Genomic DNA, 22,703 nt, shown 5'->3' on the forward strand with positions numbered 1-22,703 from the left:
GCAAAGTTTTCACTATATGCAGCTATTATACCAGTTGTGACAATAAATACAGGGATTTAACTTCCAGCACTTTCTTAACATCAGTTTGCTCCTGCCCAAATGCAGTTCCATATTAAATGATATTCCTCAACACAAAAATACACGCCCTTCCAGGTAAACAGCAGCAAGTCCTGCAAAACACCTGCAAAAAAGAGATTATGGCAAAAGTTACCAGAAACAAGGTTTTACAGAGAAGACTTCTGCTTGGAAATTTTTTTTCTAATCTTTCTAATGAAATCTATCATCTTGCAATCAAATTCCCTACTAGTTTCTCTGATCGCTACCCTTCCAGAAACACTCTCCTCCTTGACCTGCTTTGCAGAGTCCAGACTGTAATTCAGCTGAGCCAGAAATAAAGCAGTTGGCCAAGAGGGAAAACAAACAAACAGACCCCCCCCCCCCAACAGGCTTTGCCAGCATGACCCAGCCTTCTGCCCGCGCTGCATGTGTCATGCTGAATCACGGAAGAGCGGTGACTCATGGAGAAAACAAAATACCCCACCGCTAAGGCTAGAGAGATGTTATTCTCCGTGGAGTACGTGACTGTGACATTCCCTACTTCGGCACCCTTTTTACATTAAAATGCCTCCTGCATAGTTTACTAATTCTGAAGTCTCTTTTGCATGATCACTGATTACTTCTACCCAGTTTTGAAGGAGAAGCGATACTTTGCTGACATGAACCAAAATGGCAGATGTTTTCAAATTGTTCTTCCAACAATAACTGGAAAAACTGGATGGATTTACTCTTTTTTTTTTTCCATATCCTTCATCATACCATTAACGCAGAGCTTGTAAGAAAGACGACATCCAATTTTAGCCCAACAGCGTCTCTAAGACTGCATGCGCATATAAAAACAGGCTTTCAGCAAAAGCCATTGCCCTCACACTTCAGCCTCCAAAGGCCAAAGGCAAATGCTTTTGCGGCTCTGCTGTCCCAGGCAGCTCCCAGCACATCTCTTTCCATCTGCTTTCTCTTGCCCGTAGCTGTGCTGTCTGCAGAGCTGCACTGAGAAGCGGTGCAGGGAGCTGCATGGGATTAGAACAAATAAACACATATCTTTTTTGCAGAGTCATTTTTTATAAAATTGGATGTGTTCCCAGGTCTGATGGAGCACATGAGCAATTCTACCAATACAGCTGGGCAGATAATGTGAATGCAGCAAACAGCTTCTGGCCTGGAGAAGGAAAAGTGGGCAAAAGAATCTGTTTAAAATGCTGCTACTGAAAAAAACCCCCAAAACCAAAAAAACCACTCATACAACTATGCCTCACACCTGAGGTGAAACACACTACAGTCTGCAAAAGCTTTTAGCAGACATTTCTCTAGTCCTTGCATACTCACAAACTTAACGTGCATGTAAAGTAAACCACTGAAATGAGGTGCTGGGAGGGCCAAAATTATTATTCTGCCCCAGAGCATCTGTAAGGCCAAACCATTTCACTGCTAGCCAAGGCTGGCAAATGAAGTTCTTGGAGGTGTCTGCAATGCTAGTCACTCTTGCCACTGCTAACCATTCCTGCCTTTGGCTTTTTGTTGCTTTTGAAAAATATAACACCAAACAGCTTTATAACACTCAACATTCCTCAAGAAGTGATATTATACCCAAGAGGCTGGAGCACCATGCCTACAGAAAGCTTCTGAGCATCTGCTCTACTTCTGAGGCCATCCCTTGACTTTGGCCACGCTCACGCCACTCTCATGCTCCTGTTAACACTCAGTAAGTAACCAAGTCTCATACACATAAACGATGCCAGAAAGGGAGTGTTAAGCTTGCACATGTGCTCACCCTGATAGGAAGGCCTTGATATACTTTACATAGGATAAGACGCCGCTAATTAACTGTGCAACCAAACTCCTGATGTTCTTTCCCAGAGCTTTGACACAAAGGAAATGAAACAAGCTGGGCGCGGATCCAATTGCAGTTTTTCACAGTTAGGACCGTGCATACTCATAGTAACTTTGCCTGAATGCGATGAAAGAACATTTTAATCCTTCACCCATCCAGTAAATCTTATGGGAATGATGGCATTCCCCATCCTAGCGTGGCTTAGAAAGGAGGGAGTTTTCCCCACAACTCAACAATTGCCTAAACCCACTTAGTGCCTGCCTCTCTGTAAGTTAATATTATTTTCAGAAGGAAAAAAAGTCCAGCTGACTTCTCCAAGTTTTTTGATCACTAAAAGAAGCCATTCTCAAGACGATAAGCAGCAGTGTATCTTGCCAAGTCAGATACCTTTTCTTACAGAAATGCCTGAGAGTTTTTGTACCACTTGTCCACGAAATAAGTGGAATGGGTCATTGGCAAGATCAGTACAACCAGCTAAGTGCAAATAAATATTCACTAAATAAATTCAAGGCAAAACTAGATAATCTGATAAACAAAGAGGAAAACTTCTTTACCGGCTGGATCAGCTGAAAAATGGGGGGGCAGAGTGGAGGGGGAAACATCACTTGGGGACAAATTAATTCCCTCTTGTTCATAACGTTCCCTGAATACAACGTTATTTTGGGTAAGGATGAAACAAAAGCTTCACTTAACTCATAATTAAAAAATAATTTACACAACTAGCACTCCATTAATTATTTCTACTTTTTCATGAAATTGCATCAAACATGACCACGACTGCGAAGGACATACAAACTGAAATTTCAGAAAGGGAAAATGAAATCTCGTCACTATTGCTCTTCGTTCACTTTAAGGTATAGAGAACTTTGATAGATTTCCAAGAATTACTTAAATTTCACAGTTACTTTTCACTGTGGTATTGTGCTATTGCTATTTCCAAGGATCCATAAATTTTGACAATCCACACTGCGAAATGCTGCTGGATGCAAAAGGTGTGCATTAAGCCTTGACTCTTAGCACCCTGGAAAATTAAGCTGGCTATTCTTTACGTCTCTAAATGACAGGTTAGGCCTGTGGTTTCAAGATCTGACATTTTACAGTGCTAGCCATAACAGTTTCAAGAACTCTTATACAAAAGGAAATTTCTTCATCAGTTTGAAATTCAGTAGGCTGTACGTGAGTGATCACCTAAGAAATGCAGTGGTGTTATAGAACGTCTTGAAACACAAGGTCAAAAATAAGTGAAAAAGAATGGAAAGAATGTAAAGAAGATACTTTGTAATGAAGGCACCTGGTATTTAGACATATTAAAGATAAAAACTGTCTCCACTAACTAACAATAACGATTAACACAAGGACGAATTCTAGAAAAACAGAATAGAGTGCCAAAGTAGTGTTGTAAGGTTGACCTGCCTCATTATAATGTGAAAAGCACACCTCCTGGTAACAGTGGGAAGCTTGTCAGACTGCTGTAACCTACAGTCTTTATACTTTCTCATGTGTATTCACCTCATACAAATGGCTCAACATTTCACAAATGAATTTTGGGTGAATGGGGAAGATTTCATGTACTACTGAGCTGGAAAGTCCTGTTAACATGTTGCATGTACACAGTTAGAAAGCCACATTACTTATTTTCCTCATAGCATTTTGTTATAGGAGATAACTTTAAATCAGAGAACAGGCCCTTGAAACTTGCCATTATAATGAACATATCCAATAACTGTAATAAATAACTTTCATTTTATTTCCTGCAGTTGATTAAGAGATCTAGAAATCATTTCCTTGGCTCATGCGTGTGCCTGAAATCTTCCTGACCTTCCTTTAAATTGCCCACTGCTATCTTTTAACTTTCCTTTCTAGAAATGACTGAAGAAGTTTTATTTATTGAAGAATACACAAAGTCCATCCTATCAAGAGACATTCTTGAAGGAGGACTGCATAATTCAGTCCTTTCTGTACAAGCTGAGCTGGCTGTTTAGGGAAATTTGCTCCTTTCCTCAGGAAGTAACTAGAAAAGGCAAGCAAAATTAGATGTTCCACACTGATGGATACTTTTTTTTGCCAGGGACTATCATTAGGTAAGCACCTAGTGACTTTCCAGAGCAACTAGGCACTTCTTCTAAGAGTTACATTTGCCTTTACATAATCTCAGATAATGTAACTCCAAGCTAGTCGTCTGCTCGTGTCATTAAGCAGTTACATGTCCCTCACACATCACCTGACAATTAGGTATCTTCCAAATATTTTCTCTTTTCCTGAAATACGCACTTTTCTGAATATGAGTCAGGACACAGACTAGATGAAATATATTTTCATGAGGAATACGATGTATTTTAGGGAAACTTTATGGTAATTGTAAGAAACAGAGTTCTGGAAAAAAAACACCTGAAATCCAAAAGTTGTTCCAGTATCTAATAAGCCCTGTATCTAAGCACAAGGCATGTTTGCAAGGCTTTTCACTTTTCTAAGAGAGGTTCACACAGGGAAACTGTTATTACTCACTGTTTGCAGCGAGCAGTGCCTGGGAGTCCCAGGCACGCTCCAGCGTTTGGTGCTGCCGAGAGGAAGAAGAATGATTTTAGCCCTCAGAATCATAAGCCCATTTCTACACAGATCAATTGTTTGCAACCGTTTGACACCTTCTCTCATAATGAGACCAAACACATTTATCGAGCACCTTCCAGACGTTATCGATCCAAAGGTATGACTGGCCCACAAAAGGTGCGTGCCGTCAGCCCGGGCTGCAGCGCAAACCGCTTTGCTCTCAGCCCGTCCCCGTGCTGCAGCAATTACAGCTCGAAGAAAGGACTAGGAAAACTAATTTCTAAAAGGCAAACCATCTGTTACCTTCCTGCTAACGTTACCAACGAGGAGGTTGATTCTAGCAGCTCTGTGTCCAGGTAACTGGTGGAAGCCATTGATTTACTTTTGACATGTTACTAAACAGCTATGGGTCAGCTACGTTCAAGGTGAGATTTTCTAAGATAACTAAAAGAGCTGGATTCCTCACTTCTGCTGAGCTTCTTGGGAAAACTTAGACTTGCGTGTCGCCAGCATGGGCTGAAGCCGAACTGCTCCCTTCAAAAGGTTCAACAACCTCTCAACATTTCAATAGTGTCTTCACGTTTCTCCTGAACAAAAATTAATTTTTTAATTAAGATTTCACTGGATATATTGCTCATTTTGCCATTTAACCTCCTCCCCTGCCAGTTTTGTTACTCTGGTGTCCTTTAAGTTGTTGTTAACTACCATAACAACAACAACAAAAGCAGCCAAAGTCCCTCAAAAATCCCCATGCTGTCAGAGGAGGATACAACATAACCACCACTGCTGTTCACGAGGTAACACAGACCCGTCCTTTGCTGAAGAGAGAATGCAAGTAGTGCTTGAGAGGTTCTTCATCACAGCTCAAGCGCACCTAACAGGGGGTGTGCTGCCTGGTGTCCGCAGGGCTGGGTCTACAAACCGAGCCGCTTACCCCCGAGACGGAGAAAGGCAGCAGTCAGCACCCAGGCAGAACTGGGAAAAGGGAACCGTTCACTGCTTGCTCTGGTCTCCCCGTGCATTGCCAAAGAGGGGACAGTGGGACATTCCCCGGCACCCAAGGAAATCCGCTCCTTTAATGTACAGGAGAGAGAGTCTTCTGACTCTTTACACAGACACAAAAAAGGACAATTACCACTAAGCAGAGAAGAAACAGGGAAGAAAGCTTCCCTTAAATAGTCACCAACTAGCCCACAGATTTGCTTTAGATGTCCTTCTATCCCCATTACTGTTACTTTTTTCAGGAATATTCTCAGAGTTATATTTTACTAACAAACGTTAATCGACAGAAATAATTTCAAAGATGAATTACAACTTGATATCTGCATTTAAGTCCATACATGTTTCTGCAAGAATGTTACAGGGACTTGTCTGCATTTCAGCTCTTAGCAAGTCCCATTTAACCAATGCTGTTCAAATCCTGAATTTCTTGGGACGAACTACACCCAAACGTAAACAAAAGTTTGATAAGACTGAGAGAAGAAAAAAAAAAAGTACCTGTGTGTGGGAAATCACAATTTTTACTTACCCTGCAGAGCAATAGGTAGTGAGTTTTCCAATGCTGGCATCTTTCATTTAAAATTAAGTTCTAATTTTCAAACTAGAAATGTAGTTACCTACCCCTTCTTAAAAGTGACACCTTCATTCCCTAACTTACAAGAACAGAAATAAGCAAAACACACAGGCTTTAGTGAATAAAATTTAGTCATTTTAGGGTTTCCCAGTTGTGGGTGAAAGCAAGATACAAGCAAGCCAAACATGAATTTACCTGAAAACAAGGGAAGGCTGCAGAAAAAAAGGCCCAGTTATCTAAGCAGTGCCACGAACTTCAAGCAAACATTGATACTGCAAAACCAGAATAAGTTTGCGTAGAGAAAGCCATTCGAAGTAGTAATATTCACCTGTAGAAGTACGAGCACCCCCTGACTGTGTTGTGAGTGAAGTGTTCCTGAGTCTTCTCATTTCCAAAGTCCTCCAACGGGTCGGACCACAGGATGTCACACATAGGGCCGTATGCAGGTGGTTCCTTGAATCGATCTAACTAAGAAAAATAGGAGACAAAGAAATACTAACTTCTTTCAACTATGTATCACAGAAACGCTGAAGCAAAGTTACTATTTTTCATTCCATGGGTTGGCAAACAAAGACCCAAAGCAATCTATTTTTCAGCTTTGGGTTGCTCTCAGCTTTAAAGCAGTGGATTTTGACTAACAGTAAAACACTCCTTGCCAACATTGACAAAGAGGAGAAGGAACAGGTATAACCAAAAATTAAGAGATACGGTGGATTCCCATTTGATGTGAATTTTTGTGTGCAATTTTTTTCTTTTTTCTACTGGTTTTTACAAGCATTTCAGTGGACAAGGCAGAAGACAGTATTTCTGTATTTCATGATTTTTCAGTCATCATGGCACTCGATTTACATGAGTGAGGCACCTCAAGAAAAAATACAATAGTTATTTCAAAGCAAGTTCCCATGTTGATTTAAATACATTTTCACAAAAGAATTGTATTTAAATATCAAGACAACATCGCTGTATTACAGCATCTTGCCATGACATTCTTGTTGCTCTCACAACCTTAACCCCAATTAAGTAGCTAAAAACTCCTTTTTCTGCCTGACTATTGGTATTAAAAAATTCAAATTCTATAGAATCGTACTGCAAATAAGACAAAGTATAGCAAAATAGGGAAATATTAAAAATCAGTATTCCTTTGCAAGACCTCTTTCATATAACACCCCTTGTTAAGATGGGTGTATGAATCAGGCTTGCAGTCCAAAACATTGCCTACTCTGACCAGAAAGAACAAGTAATGATTTAGTAACACACCTAACACAGCTTTCTTTTTTCCCCTCCAAAAAAAAAAAAAAAAAAAAGGAAAGAGAAAGAAGTGGTTTTATATGTTGTCAACACTCAGTTAAAAAGTTGTAATAAGAGAACTCTACAATTTTACCTTTGTGTCCTCGTCATGAAATATTCATAGCATACCTACACTTCTAACTTATTTCAGTCCTCTACCAATTAATGCTTTTGTAACTATAATTCATTTAAATTAAATAACAATTCATAAATATGCAAAACCAATTCCTGCTGCTTGCCAAAGATGAATAACCCTGCTGAGGGAGAGGAGGGCAGGGGGACTGAAGATGTTAATGACCCTAAATCCAGAATCTGAGAGCTAAATAGCTTTACTCTGCCATTACATTGTTGCAAAGCCAGCTAATTTTTAGGCAAAGAATATTTTTGCTTAATGAGATAGTGAACCTTTACTTCAGAAACAAAACTTTACATTCAGTAATTTTTAAAAGTGCAGTTAATATCTTAATCTAATTGCTTTTAAATCAAAACATGTAATTACCAGCTCAAGTGTGGGTTTTTTTTAAAACCATATTAATTTCTTAGTAGGCTACAAATTAAACTCAGAATATAATTTATCTTCTAGTAAGTTTAAAGTTACTGAGTTAAACTCAGAAGTATATAACCATGTTTGCAAGTCTCAAACTGCAAGCAAGAAATAAGAAAATCTTTTCTGCTGGAAACACTAAGAATGAATGGTTTAAATACCTCCTTTTAGATATATCAACTGAGATCTCTTCTACAAAACACCTGAAAAATAACTAATCCTTGATAACATGCAGTAACACTGGATTGTGTGAAGAAACTGTTTGACATTGTTCTCTGAACTTTCATGAGATTTATAAGAAACTTCTCAGAACACAGGAGTACCACACAAGCATCAACTTACTAAGCCTCGCTTCAACAATTTGCTAGGCACTCAAGTGCAGTACGATTAAAGTGTGGCAGGACCTATCGAGAATGAAGCTCTTGACTTGTTTTAAAATGATCATGTTGTTTTGACTGTAATCATTGCAATCATGCCAAACTTTATTATGTTTTAAGTATTGTGAGGTTTTTCTTGAGCTATTTTTATCTCTTCTCCAAGAAAGCGCAGAATGCCTAACAAGGCGCAAGGAATCATCAGATGGTGTGCTTACATTGTGCTAGTAGATAATACTTAAAAGAAATTAATGCTATGTATTCATTGGCTCCTAAATACTTATATACCTAACACACGATAAATCCTTTGTTTTACTGGATGCTGGCGATTTCCTCACCTCAATAAAATACCGCTAATTGCAGCGATTCCTTTTATGTTCTATTTAAAAAGACCTTTAAAAGGCGATAATTTTGACATGAATGTCAAAATGACATACAAGCATCTTACACAAATGAAGGACAGTGAGAAGGGATTCAAGTTTTAGTTGCTGGCGAATAACTGGTCACTTATTAGACCTGATGCTATTCAGACTTACTTTTCTGATGTCATCTAAGGTGTTGATCTCTGGAGACAAGCCACCGTGTACACACAGGAATTGTTGGTTCATCAGAGCAGCCAAGGGAAGGCAGTCGAAGGCATCCATGCAGGCATCATATACACGTTCTGAATATTTGATTTTACCTTTTAAAGATTAAGATGGTATCAGAAAGTGCCATTAATATTTAAGAGCAAAAAAGAAATATGGATGCTGCTTAATCTCTCAGTCTTGCCCTCACTGCTGTCTCTTGCACTGAGGACTGGACCAAAGCTTGCCTCATGCAAAAAATTCTTTAGGATTATTGTTATTCACTGCTGGAAAAATTCTTCAGGTTCGGAGGTGAAATTAATAAAAGTTCTGCCAAGTTTATTATATTTCTCTAAAAAACTGCAAATAAACAATTTAATATACCATTATAGTCTGCCATGAAATCTATAGAGCAAGCCTTAAAAAAGTCTCCTAGATAGTTATCATCTACTACATTATCACTCAATATACTCTCTATGAAGCAATCAGAACTTTAGCCCAGTCCCTTATAATTAATTACTTACAGAAATGCCATTATGAAATGAACGAGGTGGTACAATGAAGCTGAAATGTTAATTTACCAATATGCATATTAAACTCAGTAAACCATGAAGCCTTTGAGCCAATTAACATTTCCTTTATCCCTGATGCTAAAAAGGGAACACAGACTTATGGCAATAGCTTCAGCTTACAGTGCCACAGAAAAAAAAAAGCTTCTTTATGCAGGTGAAGGTCTACATCTAATGAGCTTTTATGTGTCACTGTCTCCTTTCTTGCAACACAGAAAGGAATTCTTATAAAAAGAGCATATCAAAAAGTTTAAGCCTACTTACAAGGTAAATGTAAAAATGCTATACTTAAAAGAAAAAAAAACCCCATAAAATTCCTTGCGTTTTTCTCCTGCTGCAGATGAGACCTGGTGAGATGCCACCTCCTCCAGCAGCCATCCGGGAGCTGTCGCAGAGGTGCCAGAGCCGGTGTGCCGGCAGGTTTGGACTGCCGGGCTGCTGCGTGGGGCAGCAAATGGGCCGCCGCTGCAGAAAGCGGCAGCAGCGCGGGTTCACCGAGAGCATCCAGGCCCAGATGGCCCCGCAGTAGCCCCGGGCTGCTTCCCGGCCAGGTTGGCAAGCTGAAGTGTCTCGACACCCGCAGCACCAAGTGACGACCCCCGGGTTTGTACGGGTGGTCGGTCACTACCCACTGTGGGGGTCTAACCCCTTCCTTTCCCCCCCCCAGACACCCTCTCCAGCCCCCCGACTGCCCTCTCAGGGATTACAATTCAAAATTACCAATAGTTAACATGAAAAGTACATTTAAAATCACTGATGGTAAACCAGTACCAAACACTCACAAACTAACAAATCAAGTTGTTGAAAAGGGAGTTAGGAGGAGAAAGGTCAAGGTAGACTTACATTCTTGCTTAAATGTGAAATACTCTGTTAAATGTCTACATTCATGATTCCCACGAAGTAAAAACAGTGTTTTGGGGTAAAGGATTTTCAAGGCCCACAAGTACAGCACACACTGCGAATCAGAAACAAGAAAGAAAAATATAATTCATAATTAACAACGTAATTCAGCCACTTATGCTCCCCTCCACCAAAAAAACTAGCAGAAGAAAAAGTATTCTGTGTGGAACATTTCTTTTCAACCGGTTAACTTCACTCTTCATACATTACATGCAAACATTCCTCTGCACTTCAACCCAGACTGGCTGAAATTAGCATCAGTATATTCCGATAAAGTTTTACACTGTTGCTAAGTGGTATCTCCCTGTGGAAACAATTTCACCAGAAGATCCGCATTTCCTGGCTTAAGGAAAAGTTGCCCTAGAATAATTTAACCCACACTTCAGGAAATACCTCAGCTTCCAGTATGACACAGTTTTTACATGAACGCTTGTTTATTTTTCACTTAACATTGTTCTGTACAAACAACCGAGAAAAAAAAAAATCCACAAAGCTCTTGCCTTAAATGAAGTTACTACAAAGCTTCTATAAAGCCTTTTATCTTTCCAGAAGATTTCTATTTGAGATGACATTTCTCCTAGACATGTTCTTAAAGATAAAAAAAAGACGACTTGAGAGGCTAACCTCTGCTCAGACCTCTCAAAACCAGCCGATGACAATAGTTGTTCTGAAAACAGAACTGACACAGCAACGATGCCAAAGCATTACGAGACTCTTGACAAATGAGTAGATTCGCCAACGTCATGGAAGATTTGTCCCTTGTGCAGGATGACCCCGCGCAGGTACCTGGCTGCCAAACTCACAGCTCCAAGGAAGCTGATGAAAATAAGACCCATTCACCCCATAAGGTGAGCCCACCATCTGCAAGAATGCTGTACAGACCACAGTGGCATCTCAAAAAACACGAGCTAGAAAACTGTCTGAATCATTTCTCCTCCAACCCTTCCTTTCTTAAATATCCATGAACTACAGAACTGTTGCACGAGAAAGAAAAGGTGTCAAAAAAACCCCCACTTTCATTTGCAACTACCTCCTAACACTCCCCTTCGTTCTGTTGACAAATATTATTTACTTTATTTACCTTAATAATCAATAGATTGGAAATTAAGAATGTACCCCTAACCACGGTTGCTGCTTAGAGGAAAATCAGCATTTTTGTCAGTGTAATGCCTCGAAAATTTGTACACTATGAATTCCCTTCTACAATTCAGAATATCTCGATAAGCAGAATAATTATGTTAATCATGTCTCAACATTTTGATTTCTGCTCCCTCATTTGCTACACAGTCCTCATCTTAAAAAAAAAAAAAGGAAAAAGGATGCAACATTTTTGTGTGTGTGCTAAACCTCACACTATCCATAGATAATGACCTAGCAGCAGGGGTTTGTACTACTACTCTTTGTCTTGAATTTATTACATGTAAACATCCGGCTGCTCCGCCTGCACTCCGTAATTCCTGGATTATGGATTCCAGGTCACTGCTGTGGCTCGAAACAACCACAAAGGGTGTGCCTGGGAAAAGCTTGCTGGAGTTTGCACAGAGAGAGAAGACTTGGGTTTGGGGATTTCACTTCGGTGGGGAAGGAAGCCGGCACTTCTCCACATCACCAGCACAATTCTCTGCCTCTTTGATGAGGACTTCTTCATTCCTCCAAGGAGTCCCAGAACCTTTTATTTCTTTGAACTTACTGGCTAATGCAAAAAATTGATGTAACTGTTGTGAAACAAGAAGTTTAAAGTGACACCTCCATCCATGCAAGGAAAGTTCCAGCTTTTAAAGTTGTATCTAAGCTACCTTAGAGCTTCTAATTCTGCCAAAGCACCTTATAATTTAGAAAAGCACAATGATTAGTGCTTAGATGAAGTGCTTTATTAAAAAAAAAAAAAAGGAGTGGTTTACATTTCCCTTACAACTAAGTTTTTCATTTTCATAAAGCCTTGGCAAGACTGAAATGAGCAGTAGGTACTTAAAATATCATCCAGATTTGGGAAGCAAGGGAAATAAGGAAAGCTGGAAGTTTTATCTTTTTGGCATTTGGTACTTGCTTACAGGTAGATTTACATTTGCCTATCATAGATTTTTTATTTTTTTTTGATGCTTCCTTTGGAGCACTCATGAGAACCAGACTGAGAAGATAACAGAGAATGAATGCAGTCCAGAAAGTTCTGTGTTTCCCTGCGGCTATTCAAGTAACATAAGCCCACCATTCACATTGTGTGTTGTTTTTAGTGATACCCTATCAAAGGCTTATTGTATTTAGATAATTCCTTTAATTTTCTCCCTTTTCTGTTCAGAAGTCCAGTGATATAGTACCATAACAGTAAACAAGAACTAATTAGCAGATTTTTTTTCCATGCAAACTAAACAACAAATATGAGGGTGACAATTTTTCATGGCTTTTCAACTTACACAGTCATTTACATACAAAAAAAGTATCTCCAAACAACATATCATGAGCAAACATTCTGGTTTTTTTTTTTTTAACTAGGCTTTGCATATCGTAATTCTTAGTAAAGTCAAAAGATTTACGATAATTTGCCCTTTTTGAAAATCTGAGCTTACAATCTTCAACTGTTCGGTAACACTGCTTCCCAAAACCAAAATTTTAAAATCTCTTTTTTTTTTTTTTCTCCTCCAACTTTTTCATCAAGAGTAGACTACACATCAGCTCTGCTGTAACTCTTCATAAAATGTACAGCAGTGACCTTGCAACCTGGACATGTCTAAGGTATTTTTGGCCAGTCTCATTTCATACTAACAAAAAAAAAAGGTTACATCTCTTAAATGCCCCCCCCCAAACTGCACCCCTGCTTCCTTGCTTAGTATCTTTCAGCTGTTGAAATAGCAGATATGTTACATTTATAACAAAGAGGTAGTCTGCCCACCTCCCAGCTCCTATAGTCAAGCTGTTTTCCTGCTGAGGCTCTGGCAGCCTCACCGTCAGGAAAAGAGAGGTCCATGCAATTAAGTGCTGTGTAAGCCAAGAGTACACGTATTTTCAAAACAGACTTGGGATTTAACTCCACTGTTGCATGCTGAATTTGAGCCGTTGCATAATTTGACATCTCAGCTCCTCCTGAAAAGGAAAACCAAAAGCCCCAGACCTCTTGCACGCATCTCGAGTTATGGGCTCAAAACAAGGAACCTTGAAAAATCATTACCATTGCCACTAGATTGCAACCACAGCAACTGCTGTATCACACCGCTCTTACTTCTGGCTGCTCTTGCATGGATCATGGCAGGGAGAAAGAGATGCAGCCTGCTCGGTTAGCTGTGTGCCTTTGTACGGGTAACAAAAGATGAACTCTCCCTCCAAATGACTGATGGCATTGGGCACTCCCCCAGCAGATGGAATTAAGTGTGAATAAATGCAAGGTAATTCATACTTGAAAGGATAATTTGAGCCACGCGTTGCTAAGGTCCCTACTGATGCTCTGTGAACTGTGGAACAGTATATTGGCATAGCTCCTTCACTCTAACTGACACCTCACCTAAATAAAAAATTGCATTACTTTAACTGCATTGAAATAATTATACCATCACAGTACCTAGTACAGGTAGAGTTTTCTAAAATGGAATAACTATCCCAATAGAAACCATGTACCTTTTTACACCTATAACTGCATTCACACTACTGGTATGACTGTTCATTAGGGCTTTATTTCAGAGACAAATAAAGATACATTGCATCTGTAACCAAAATACGCAAAAGAGATGCAAGTTACTGACATTTCTGAACTACCATCCCTTGAGTACAGGGAAAGAAAACTCTGAAAATAAAGAAAAAATTGTATTGTCTTCACTACAACCAGGATTTCACTCTTTTTTTCCCCAACTTTCAGGGCATAAAAGATGATCTCTTCTTGTAAAGCTTTGCTGCAGAACAGGGACAACAAGGTAGTGCTACTTGCATCAACCAGACCTTCAGTGAAAACTTACAGTCTTTGCCACAACTGTTTTGCCAACGTGCTCTTATTTTACCTGGTTTTCGTGTTTCCTAAACCAGTGCTCATGTATGTACATGTTGCATATTTAAAAATAAAAAAGGCTACTGCTCTGGAAATAGACTTCTCATGGAGTAACAGTGAATCCATCCTTCGTGGTCAGGGTCTCAGCTCTTTCTAAAATGTTGTTCAAGAATCTCATTCTGATCACTCAACTTTTTTAATTTTTTTATTTTTTTAAACAGTTATTGAATATTCCCAAACTGCTTTAGGATCTTGTTTTGACACCTGCATGGTACTTCATTACCTCTAGACTTCAGTTATTGCAAGACACTTCTAGCTAGTCTCCTAGATGATTTTATTAAAAGCGATCACCTGCAAAACATTGCTACTTGCCTTATACTAATTTCTAGTGTTTAGACCATATTAGTCCTGTTTCAGCCCTTGAAAGGACTTCAAAATGTCCAGAAAAGGACGGACCTCTTTTTCAACCAAAAAGCGACTAGAAAATTCTTTTTCTTAAATGTTCCTCTACTCCTTATAGCTAGTACTTTCAAAAAAGGTATCCAAGGGCTGGCTCCTAGCTCTCCACGTTGGACCTCATGTCTTGGCCCCAGCTGGTTTCGGTGGAGATGGGTCCCACAGAGAGATGGAAGCAGTGCAGGGGAAATGGTGTGAGCGACCTCCAGACACCATCCCGTGTTCTCTCCCTGCAGCCAAGAGGGGTTCTTGGCATGTTGGGGACTCGCTGGCACAGGAGCAGGCAAGCTGCAAGGACAGCCCTGACACAAACAGATGTTCCGGTCTGGGAATCGAATATATACAAAAGTAATCTGAATTTGCTGAATTACTGAATATTCACAGCTCTGAGGAGCACTGCCCAGCAAAAATGAGATCTTACAAGATGCAAATACTTGCTACAGAGAAACATATTTGCTACTGTTACATAGAAGAAAAGGGCAAGGAAATTTAGGATAATTAAGGTATTAGGATTTTCTTTGCTCCAAGAGAAGTGAAAATAACCAATTGACTTCACCAGTAAACCATTCCTGACCAGCCAAAACTATTTTAAATCAAGCTGTTTTTTGGGAAACAATAACACACGAGAGCAATGGAGGAAACTGAAAGGTGCTTATTCTTCCAGTAAAGTCCTAGAATGTGCATGGAGACGTGAGAGATGGCAAACACACGGCTTCACCAGCATTCACTTCACCCACAGTTTACTAACACAGATTTATTTACATGTAATTCTTTTCTTGTGAGACACCAGTTAGTAATTTTGAACAATTCACTGAGTTCAGAAGCATCTCAAGCGCCAGATGCTTTTTTAATTGATGCAGGGTCTGATGGTCAAATTCCAGACTCATGCCAAACACCTCACTTTGTTCTTGCTAGAAATACCACAAAACCAGTTTCTCCTTCTGAAATTTCAGTCTTTGCATTCAGGAAATGAAGATGTACGAATGTTTTGAATGTTAAAACAACTCCAGTTTTGTTCATTTTGAACATTGGTTTAATTCTCCATTTCTTAACTATCTGCTCTGTCAAAAAAGGATCAGTACGTACCTTATGATATTCAATTGACATTTAAGCCTGTATGTTTTTATGTGGGATTGAGCAGGAAAATAATTCCAACCGCTAATTTACATATTATTAATGCATTGTAGTTGGTATTTACTCTGATTGTAATTTTTCCAAGACGGTGATGAAAAGCAGTCTATATGTATGCTCCCCCCGACACCGCACGGCATTTATGCTTGCCTTTCAAAAGGGAGTTTTCAGACTCAGGTAGAGATTAGTCATTCTTCCTTACAGCCCATTCCTGCAGAACCACTTATGCTCTAACTATTCTTTGGATTTAAAAATAGCCCTCTGTTTTGATCATTTGGGTTTCTTTTCTCCATGACCGTAAAACTTGTTTGAAAGCGAGAACTGAGGGGTTTCTACTCTGGAGTCAAAACCCTGGAACGGTGCACAAGCACAACAGGGAAACGTTATCAGTTACAGAACTGAGGAAACAAGTGCACCGTATCAGATATTGCAACTTGCAGAAATTTGTTATTCTAAGTGAAGAAATGCTCAGGCTCTGCCAAAAGATCAAATGGAAAAGAGAGTGCAGCTATGGGAAAAAGATTTGGTCTGTACCGAGAAACCTCGTCTCATCTTACCTACAATTTTGATTTATTCTGTTTTACCTGTTGTAATTCCTTTATTAGTCTCTCACCCTGCGACACCTTGCTTAGAACTAATTTTAAAGACACAAAACACCCCCCTTGCAAACAGCGGAGCTAACTCCGGTAAGAACAGAGCACACACGTGACGGATTGAGCCCCTAGATCAAAAGCTCTGTGGGGCAAGGACTCTCATTTCTGCTGAGTGCCTTATACAAATACTTTTCTCTTTTTCCCTCTGCATTATCAAATGCCTTCCACCTACCTTATGCAATTTCTTCCCTGTTCTTAATGATAATAGCTTACATTATATAGTACCTTTCATCCAGAAGAATCCCAAATGCTTTGCAGCCCACAGACAAGGATTATCTCGCCCACTACCAGAACTCAGCTAGGTCTAGGCTCAATGGTGTCACTTTTACGCTAGATATCACACAGCAATCAAAGGGATTTTTTTTAAAGCTTATGTTACTTGTGATTAGTACCTTGGACCAGCTACTTAATTCTTTTGGAAAGACCCCAGAACTGCAATAGTCTCGTGTCTACATAGCAGAAAGGGGAGCCAACAGATCGATGGAACAGATTAGGGTGTGACTGACGTGGTAGAAATATGTATTGAGATCAGGCTAGGACTGTTTACCACCATGACTTCTCCAGCACAAAGCACTGGCAAGAGCTGGTGCCTGCTAGACATGCTCAGGGCCCCTTCTCCACCAAAAGCATCCCCCCCACATGCCAAGTTGCATTCTTCACCATTTTCCTTTCCTTGTCGCTACTTATTGTGCTGAGTTCCTGCCTGAATGCATAGCTCTGCATCCAAATACACTTACAAAACAGAAACCTGCCTTTCCTTTCAAAGGCGTTCTTTAATCAAGGTGACAGGTGGGGAGAATCAGTTATGTGACTAAAAAAGTGGTAATTTGAGAACCTTACATGTCAAAAGGAATAACAGAAGCAACAGCTCAGATATTTCCTTGGCGCTGGCAGAAGCCAGTAGTACTGCTTGCAGTGAAAAAGTAGGGTTCCAGAATGGAAAAGCTAAATTCAGAATATGATTTGCTAAATAGGCATGTGCAGGTTGCTAAATGAGTAATTTTAAGGGGCTTATTCCACACCCATCAGCTATTTTGCTTTGTTTTATATGACTTGTTCTTGTCTTTAATTGGTAGTAGCCCTGGAGTAGATTTTGGCAAATGGTCAGACAAGCACCTGAAAGCTGAAGCAAGTCCACTTGTTCTATTTCTTATATTAAAAACATATACAGAAATAAATGAAGACAAAACCCTCCTCTTCCAGATACAGCTTGGCTCGGTTGAAGTCTACGGGAGATAGGAACTAGGTTATCGCACGCAGTTCAAGACTGAGCTGCACAACAGTTTGAGCCTGTGAAGCCGCCCCCCCATTCCCGACCTTCCCCAAGCTATCCAGCACAGTAATCCACACAGTGATGACTTAGGCCACAGCTCTCCGTGGATCAGAGAAGGGAGGAAGCAGGCACCCGTGGCTCAGAAAAATCATGATCAAAGTGCTGACTTCATTATGAGACTAAAACCTAACTATACTGATTTTTGGCAGGTGGGGGGAAAGAGCCTTGCAATTCTGAAGTTTTTAGAGCATTTGCACTTGGAACAGCATATTTCTTTTTGTAAAGTGTGCCACCTCCCAAAGATTCTGTTAACAATTTAAGTTTTAAAGTGAACTAATAAAGCAAAAGTAGTTTTACAGAATTTTATTTTAAAGAAACTTCTCTCCATACTATAAATATAAAACTGGCAAGATGATCCATTTTACAAACACATTATAAATAACTCAGCTGTTTGGGATTACATATTTTTATATCAATATGGCAACAGTGTACTAAGATGTGGTATGTAGAATGAAACAGCAGTGTATGTGTTATCTCATGCTGCCACCTTATCTAGTCACAGACGCACAGCCATGTATCATAGGACGTATACTGCTTCTAACAGATAATGGGTCTTCTCCCTTGACTCAGAGGGAGTTGAAGTCTGAACTTTTCAGAGAAAGGAGTCAAGCTGTAGCTCAAAAGCTGCTGCAAGGGTTTCTGACCGACCGTTCAGTGACTAAATCAACCGTGACCTGGATGAACAAATCCAGATTAGGTTTTATTTGATAATTGTGCACCTCATCTGTCAGTTTGTATAACCAAGCAGCAACACAGTACAGAAGAAAAAATCCAGTTTGTTTCATGAGCACTGGAACAAAGGATTTGTGCTTGATATTTGATTCGCTTCTAGTCAAAGGTGGGCAGGTTGGACAGGACACCGTTTCCTTCGCAAGCCCGCTAAAGATGCTGTCATTTGACCTCCACATTCTACAACCTGATACTGGAGTCTGCACCAGGTCTCAGCACCTTCAACAGGGCACATGTGCATCACTTTTCTATGGGTTCAAGTGCTGCATCAAAAGCCAGAGGTCACGCACTCCTGCATGCCATATCTAAACAGAACTCACTCATTCTCTCCAGCACAGCATGTTATCTGCTGGCTTTTTGTCCCATTTACCCCCCCATCTAGTCCTTCCATTTTCATAAAATTTCCCATCCAGGAGACTCAGATCAAATAAACCTAAAAGTCAGACTAAACTATGAGTTGTTCATTTAGTTTTTCTGTTACGTCTCTTTTCTAATAGCTCGTGTCTATTCATCCTATTTAGCTTACGCAAGCTGCGGAGCAGACTGCCTTCTGTGCTATATTTGGATGGCCACCAGTTATCACCAAAGTCCATTCTCCACCAGCTTTCCAGCACAGAAATAGTGGGATTTGGCTGGATACCAAGCAACCTTTATGAAAACACCAACAGCGACATTAATGTGGATTTTTTCTCACAAGTGGCATCTGCAAAGTGCTTCAGTATTCCTGAACTGGTTAAATTATGATGCTAAATATGCACAATAGGCTGCAAGCAGTTTCACAGCCAAAAACAGAAATAAGAAACTTACTTCAATGCTGAAGTACCCTCTGTCCACGTAGTCCCCCAGGAAGAGATACCGTGTGTTAGCTGGAGAACCTCCCACTTCGAACAGTTTCATCAAGTCAAAGAACTGACCATGGATGTCTCCACAAACTAGAAGAGGAAAAGAGCAATATTTAGATTCACCACGCGAAGATCATCTTAGGCACATGTATTCTGAAGTCACCGTCTTATAAGAAATGTGTTATGACAATTTTGTGCATCATCCTCTAGTTAAACAACCAGTGAGAGCTGGCAGCCACTCAGCAGAAGCTCTTTTTCTATGATGTGCATCTATGTATGTGCGTGGAAAAGGCTACCAACTAATTAAGGGAGAGCCATCAGGCAAATTTGACCTATCATTCTTTTCATAGGTATCTGCCCATTCCTCCTACTGCCCAGCAGAGCACACAACACTGGCAATAGTAGCAAGACAAACCAAAGTCGTCCTGAACATGAGAACATGTTCAAGCAAGGTTACTCTTTCGACATCACTCCTCTATTTCTCCTAGTCTTAAACCCGGACAAACACCAACAGGCTTTCTGGAAAATGCAAAGCATGTCTGTCCTGTGGATGCCACTGGTTAAACCGACAAATTTCTGACTTCTGGTTTCTGTATAGAAAAATGGCCTACTTGCTTTCCCAAAGCATATCTTACACAAGAGGACACTGATTTTTCATGCTTTAACCTTTACCACATTATTTAACCTTGTATAATTATGATTTGTTTCACTTCATGGCAATGAAGTCAATCCAACAAGCAGCTTCCCTAGAAAAAGCTGCCCCAATAAACATGACAGACAGGGCACAAGCGATGTGCAGCCATGGCTACCTGGGGATGCCTCTTTCTGCGCCTTAGAGTTAAGAGATTGGGTCAGTGAACTCCGTGGTGGGCGATTTTAAGCATCTGCAGGAAGGCAGGCAATGCTTTGGAGGCCCCCATGGAAGCTTAACTAACAGTGCTGTGTCAAAACCTGCTTCGTTTTGCCTTGCTTTGTCTCCTCTACCCAAGGGAGGAGTAGAACTCTCCCCCCTAGTTTAGGGCCAAGACCAGGCGTTTTCTGGCAATGATCCTTAACAAAGAAAATTTTAACAGCCTTGACTGTTACTGAGGTCAGTTTAGACTGGTTCTCCCTTCAATGACCCAAAAAAAAATAAAAATCTGATTTTCAAACTGGAAGGGTGATTATGAAGAAACTGAATAAACCAAGGGTCCAATATAGACCTTGTCTTGCAACAGCAGCACAGCATCTTATTAACTACTAACACTAAATTCAGTAGACTTCAGATGCTCTCTCTGATGTAATGGTCTTGTTCCATCACAGATAAACAAACCTCACATTTATTGCATGCCGTGGAGAAGCTGAAGTCATGTCTCCACATAGTTACAAAAGGACTATATAGAACAGCTGTAACACAAAACCCAACAAACTCACACTGCAGTGTTCATGTTATTGTCTTTCATCTCAGTCCAGTGTCACATTACATTTCTTACTTGTATCCCTTTCCTCTGAATGTATACACTAATAATAGGATCAACATAATATTGTCATTCCTTCCAAAAACTAAAATCAAAACACAAACCCACCCAAACCAAAAATCAACCAAATCATCCCACTCCGGGTACAGAAAAAACCCCCACTGATGTCCCAGTCACTGCTTTCATTAATATTTATGTGAAATTGGTGACACAATTCATGAGTGCCAGCTAGCTAAGCATTCTTTTGTGATAGTAACAGGTATTTTCCCCATAAAATAGCATATAGTACTCTTATCACTGCTGTGTTACATTGTATAAACTCTTTTTCCAATTGATCCCCCCCCAAGAGTTTTAGATGACAACCCTCACATTGAAAGCCATCAACGGTTGCAATTTCTCTCTAAGAATAATATCTGCCATTAATTATGCAAAATAAATAGTATTTAAATCCTCAAGTGGTATAACACCACCTCTATTTCTCTAAAAAAAAAAATTTGTACCCCGAAGGAAATTTTTTGATAGCATTTTTATTTGAATGTGTTAATCTACCAAACCAATACACACTGCTTGACTGTACTCCTCTGCACGGACACTGTGGGAAGATTAAGAACACGTGTCGCATATTGATGGCCAAGCAATCTGCTCTCCTAACTTCCAGCAGAAAAGCTTTTAGTTATATAACTGTACAGCTCTACCAATTATCGCCCGCCCCCATTTGCTCCAACTGCAAAAACCTGAAGTTGAACAAGACTGAAAGATTTTAAATGCATTTAACTTTTGCTCTTTCGCTAAAACACAAAGAAACAAGATTTTTAAAAACTTCTTTTGTTACACAGACGTGCGTGAATAGGTAAATACATTGAGGCCGTTACAGAGACCCCAAGAAGGTTAGAGAGCTTTCTCCAAGTAGCTGTATGCCCATGAAGTTGTCACAAGTCAGAAAAGCAGAGAGCAAACCAGGGAAGGGGACAGAAATAAGAAGTGCAGAGACCCGTAATCCCATGACTTGCAAAATTCTGAACTGGGTTTGAGAATCAATACTTGATGGATGTTCCAGGCACTCCACACGCAGCGGCCTCCTCTTTTTATACTTGACAACAGATGCAGAAACTTATCCAGGAAAAAAAGAAAAAAAAGTGGAAAGCTAAAAAGCCCTCAGACCCATCCTTGCCAAGCAATTAAAGTAGTTCCAAAAGAGAAGCTTAAAATCAGCAGGTAAAAGCAGTGGGAGGAAGACTGAAAGACCACTACTACTGAAAGACCACAATGTTACATATGGTTAATCCAACTAATATTTTGTCTGGAATAGCATGAAGAGCTTAGGCATCTTCTACTTTCCAGGTTTGCATGTAGAGACCTGAAATGTGCTCACAACATAAAGCCTGTGTACTCACATTCTGATGGATGGCCTTGTTTACAAATAAATCAAAGGGCAATTTTCTATGTATACAGTACTATACTTCATTTGTAGTTTGAAAGCAACTGCTTCTAAAGGTATAGTTCTGCCACCTTTCTTTTCCAGCTCTTAGGAATCTCAAAACTGGAAGACTTCCCAGGCAGCTGGATCAATGCTTTATCTTTCATTAGGTGGGGGCTGAAGAGATCCAGCATTGTATTTCCATTCATAAAGGCAGAAACATCCATCAGCCAATAACTCTGCCATACCCTTCACGTCTTGTCTTCCAGCTTCCCATCACTAACAAAGAGCCTTGCAGCACTTTCCCACCAAGAGCCCCCAGGAGGGGTTCCATGTCCACTGCACGGTACCTCTACAAAGCTCTTTAAGTTCACTACCTTCCCCCTTCATGTTTCAGAAAAAAAAACTTGAAAGCATACTAATTATATGTTCATGTTTACTCTTGTACAAGTATTAGCACTGGATCT

At 40.0% G+C, this 22,703-nt stretch overlaps 1 protein-coding gene across 1 annotated transcript in view; it reads right to left on the minus strand.

Moving 5' to 3' along the window:
* The window catches only part of PPP3CA (protein phosphatase 3 catalytic subunit alpha), a 192,022-nt gene that overhangs the window by 38,838 nt on the left and 130,481 nt on the right, over positions 1 to 22,703 (minus strand). The window contains exons 3-6 of the mRNA XM_059817411.1: positions 19,328 to 19,452; positions 10,192 to 10,303; positions 8,750 to 8,895; positions 6,337 to 6,476 (exon numbers count right to left, since the gene is read on the minus strand). Coding sequence (XP_059673394.1) covers positions 6,337 to 6,476; positions 8,750 to 8,895; positions 10,192 to 10,303; positions 19,328 to 19,452 — 523 coding nt within the window. The remainder of the gene's footprint in view (positions 1 to 6,336; positions 6,477 to 8,749; positions 8,896 to 10,191; positions 10,304 to 19,327; positions 19,453 to 22,703) is intronic.

Source organism: Gavia stellata, chromosome 5, assembly GCF_030936135.1.
Source record: "Gavia stellata isolate bGavSte3 chromosome 5, bGavSte3.hap2, whole genome shotgun sequence".
Lineage (NCBI taxonomy): Eukaryota > Metazoa > Chordata > Aves > Gaviiformes > Gaviidae > Gavia > Gavia stellata.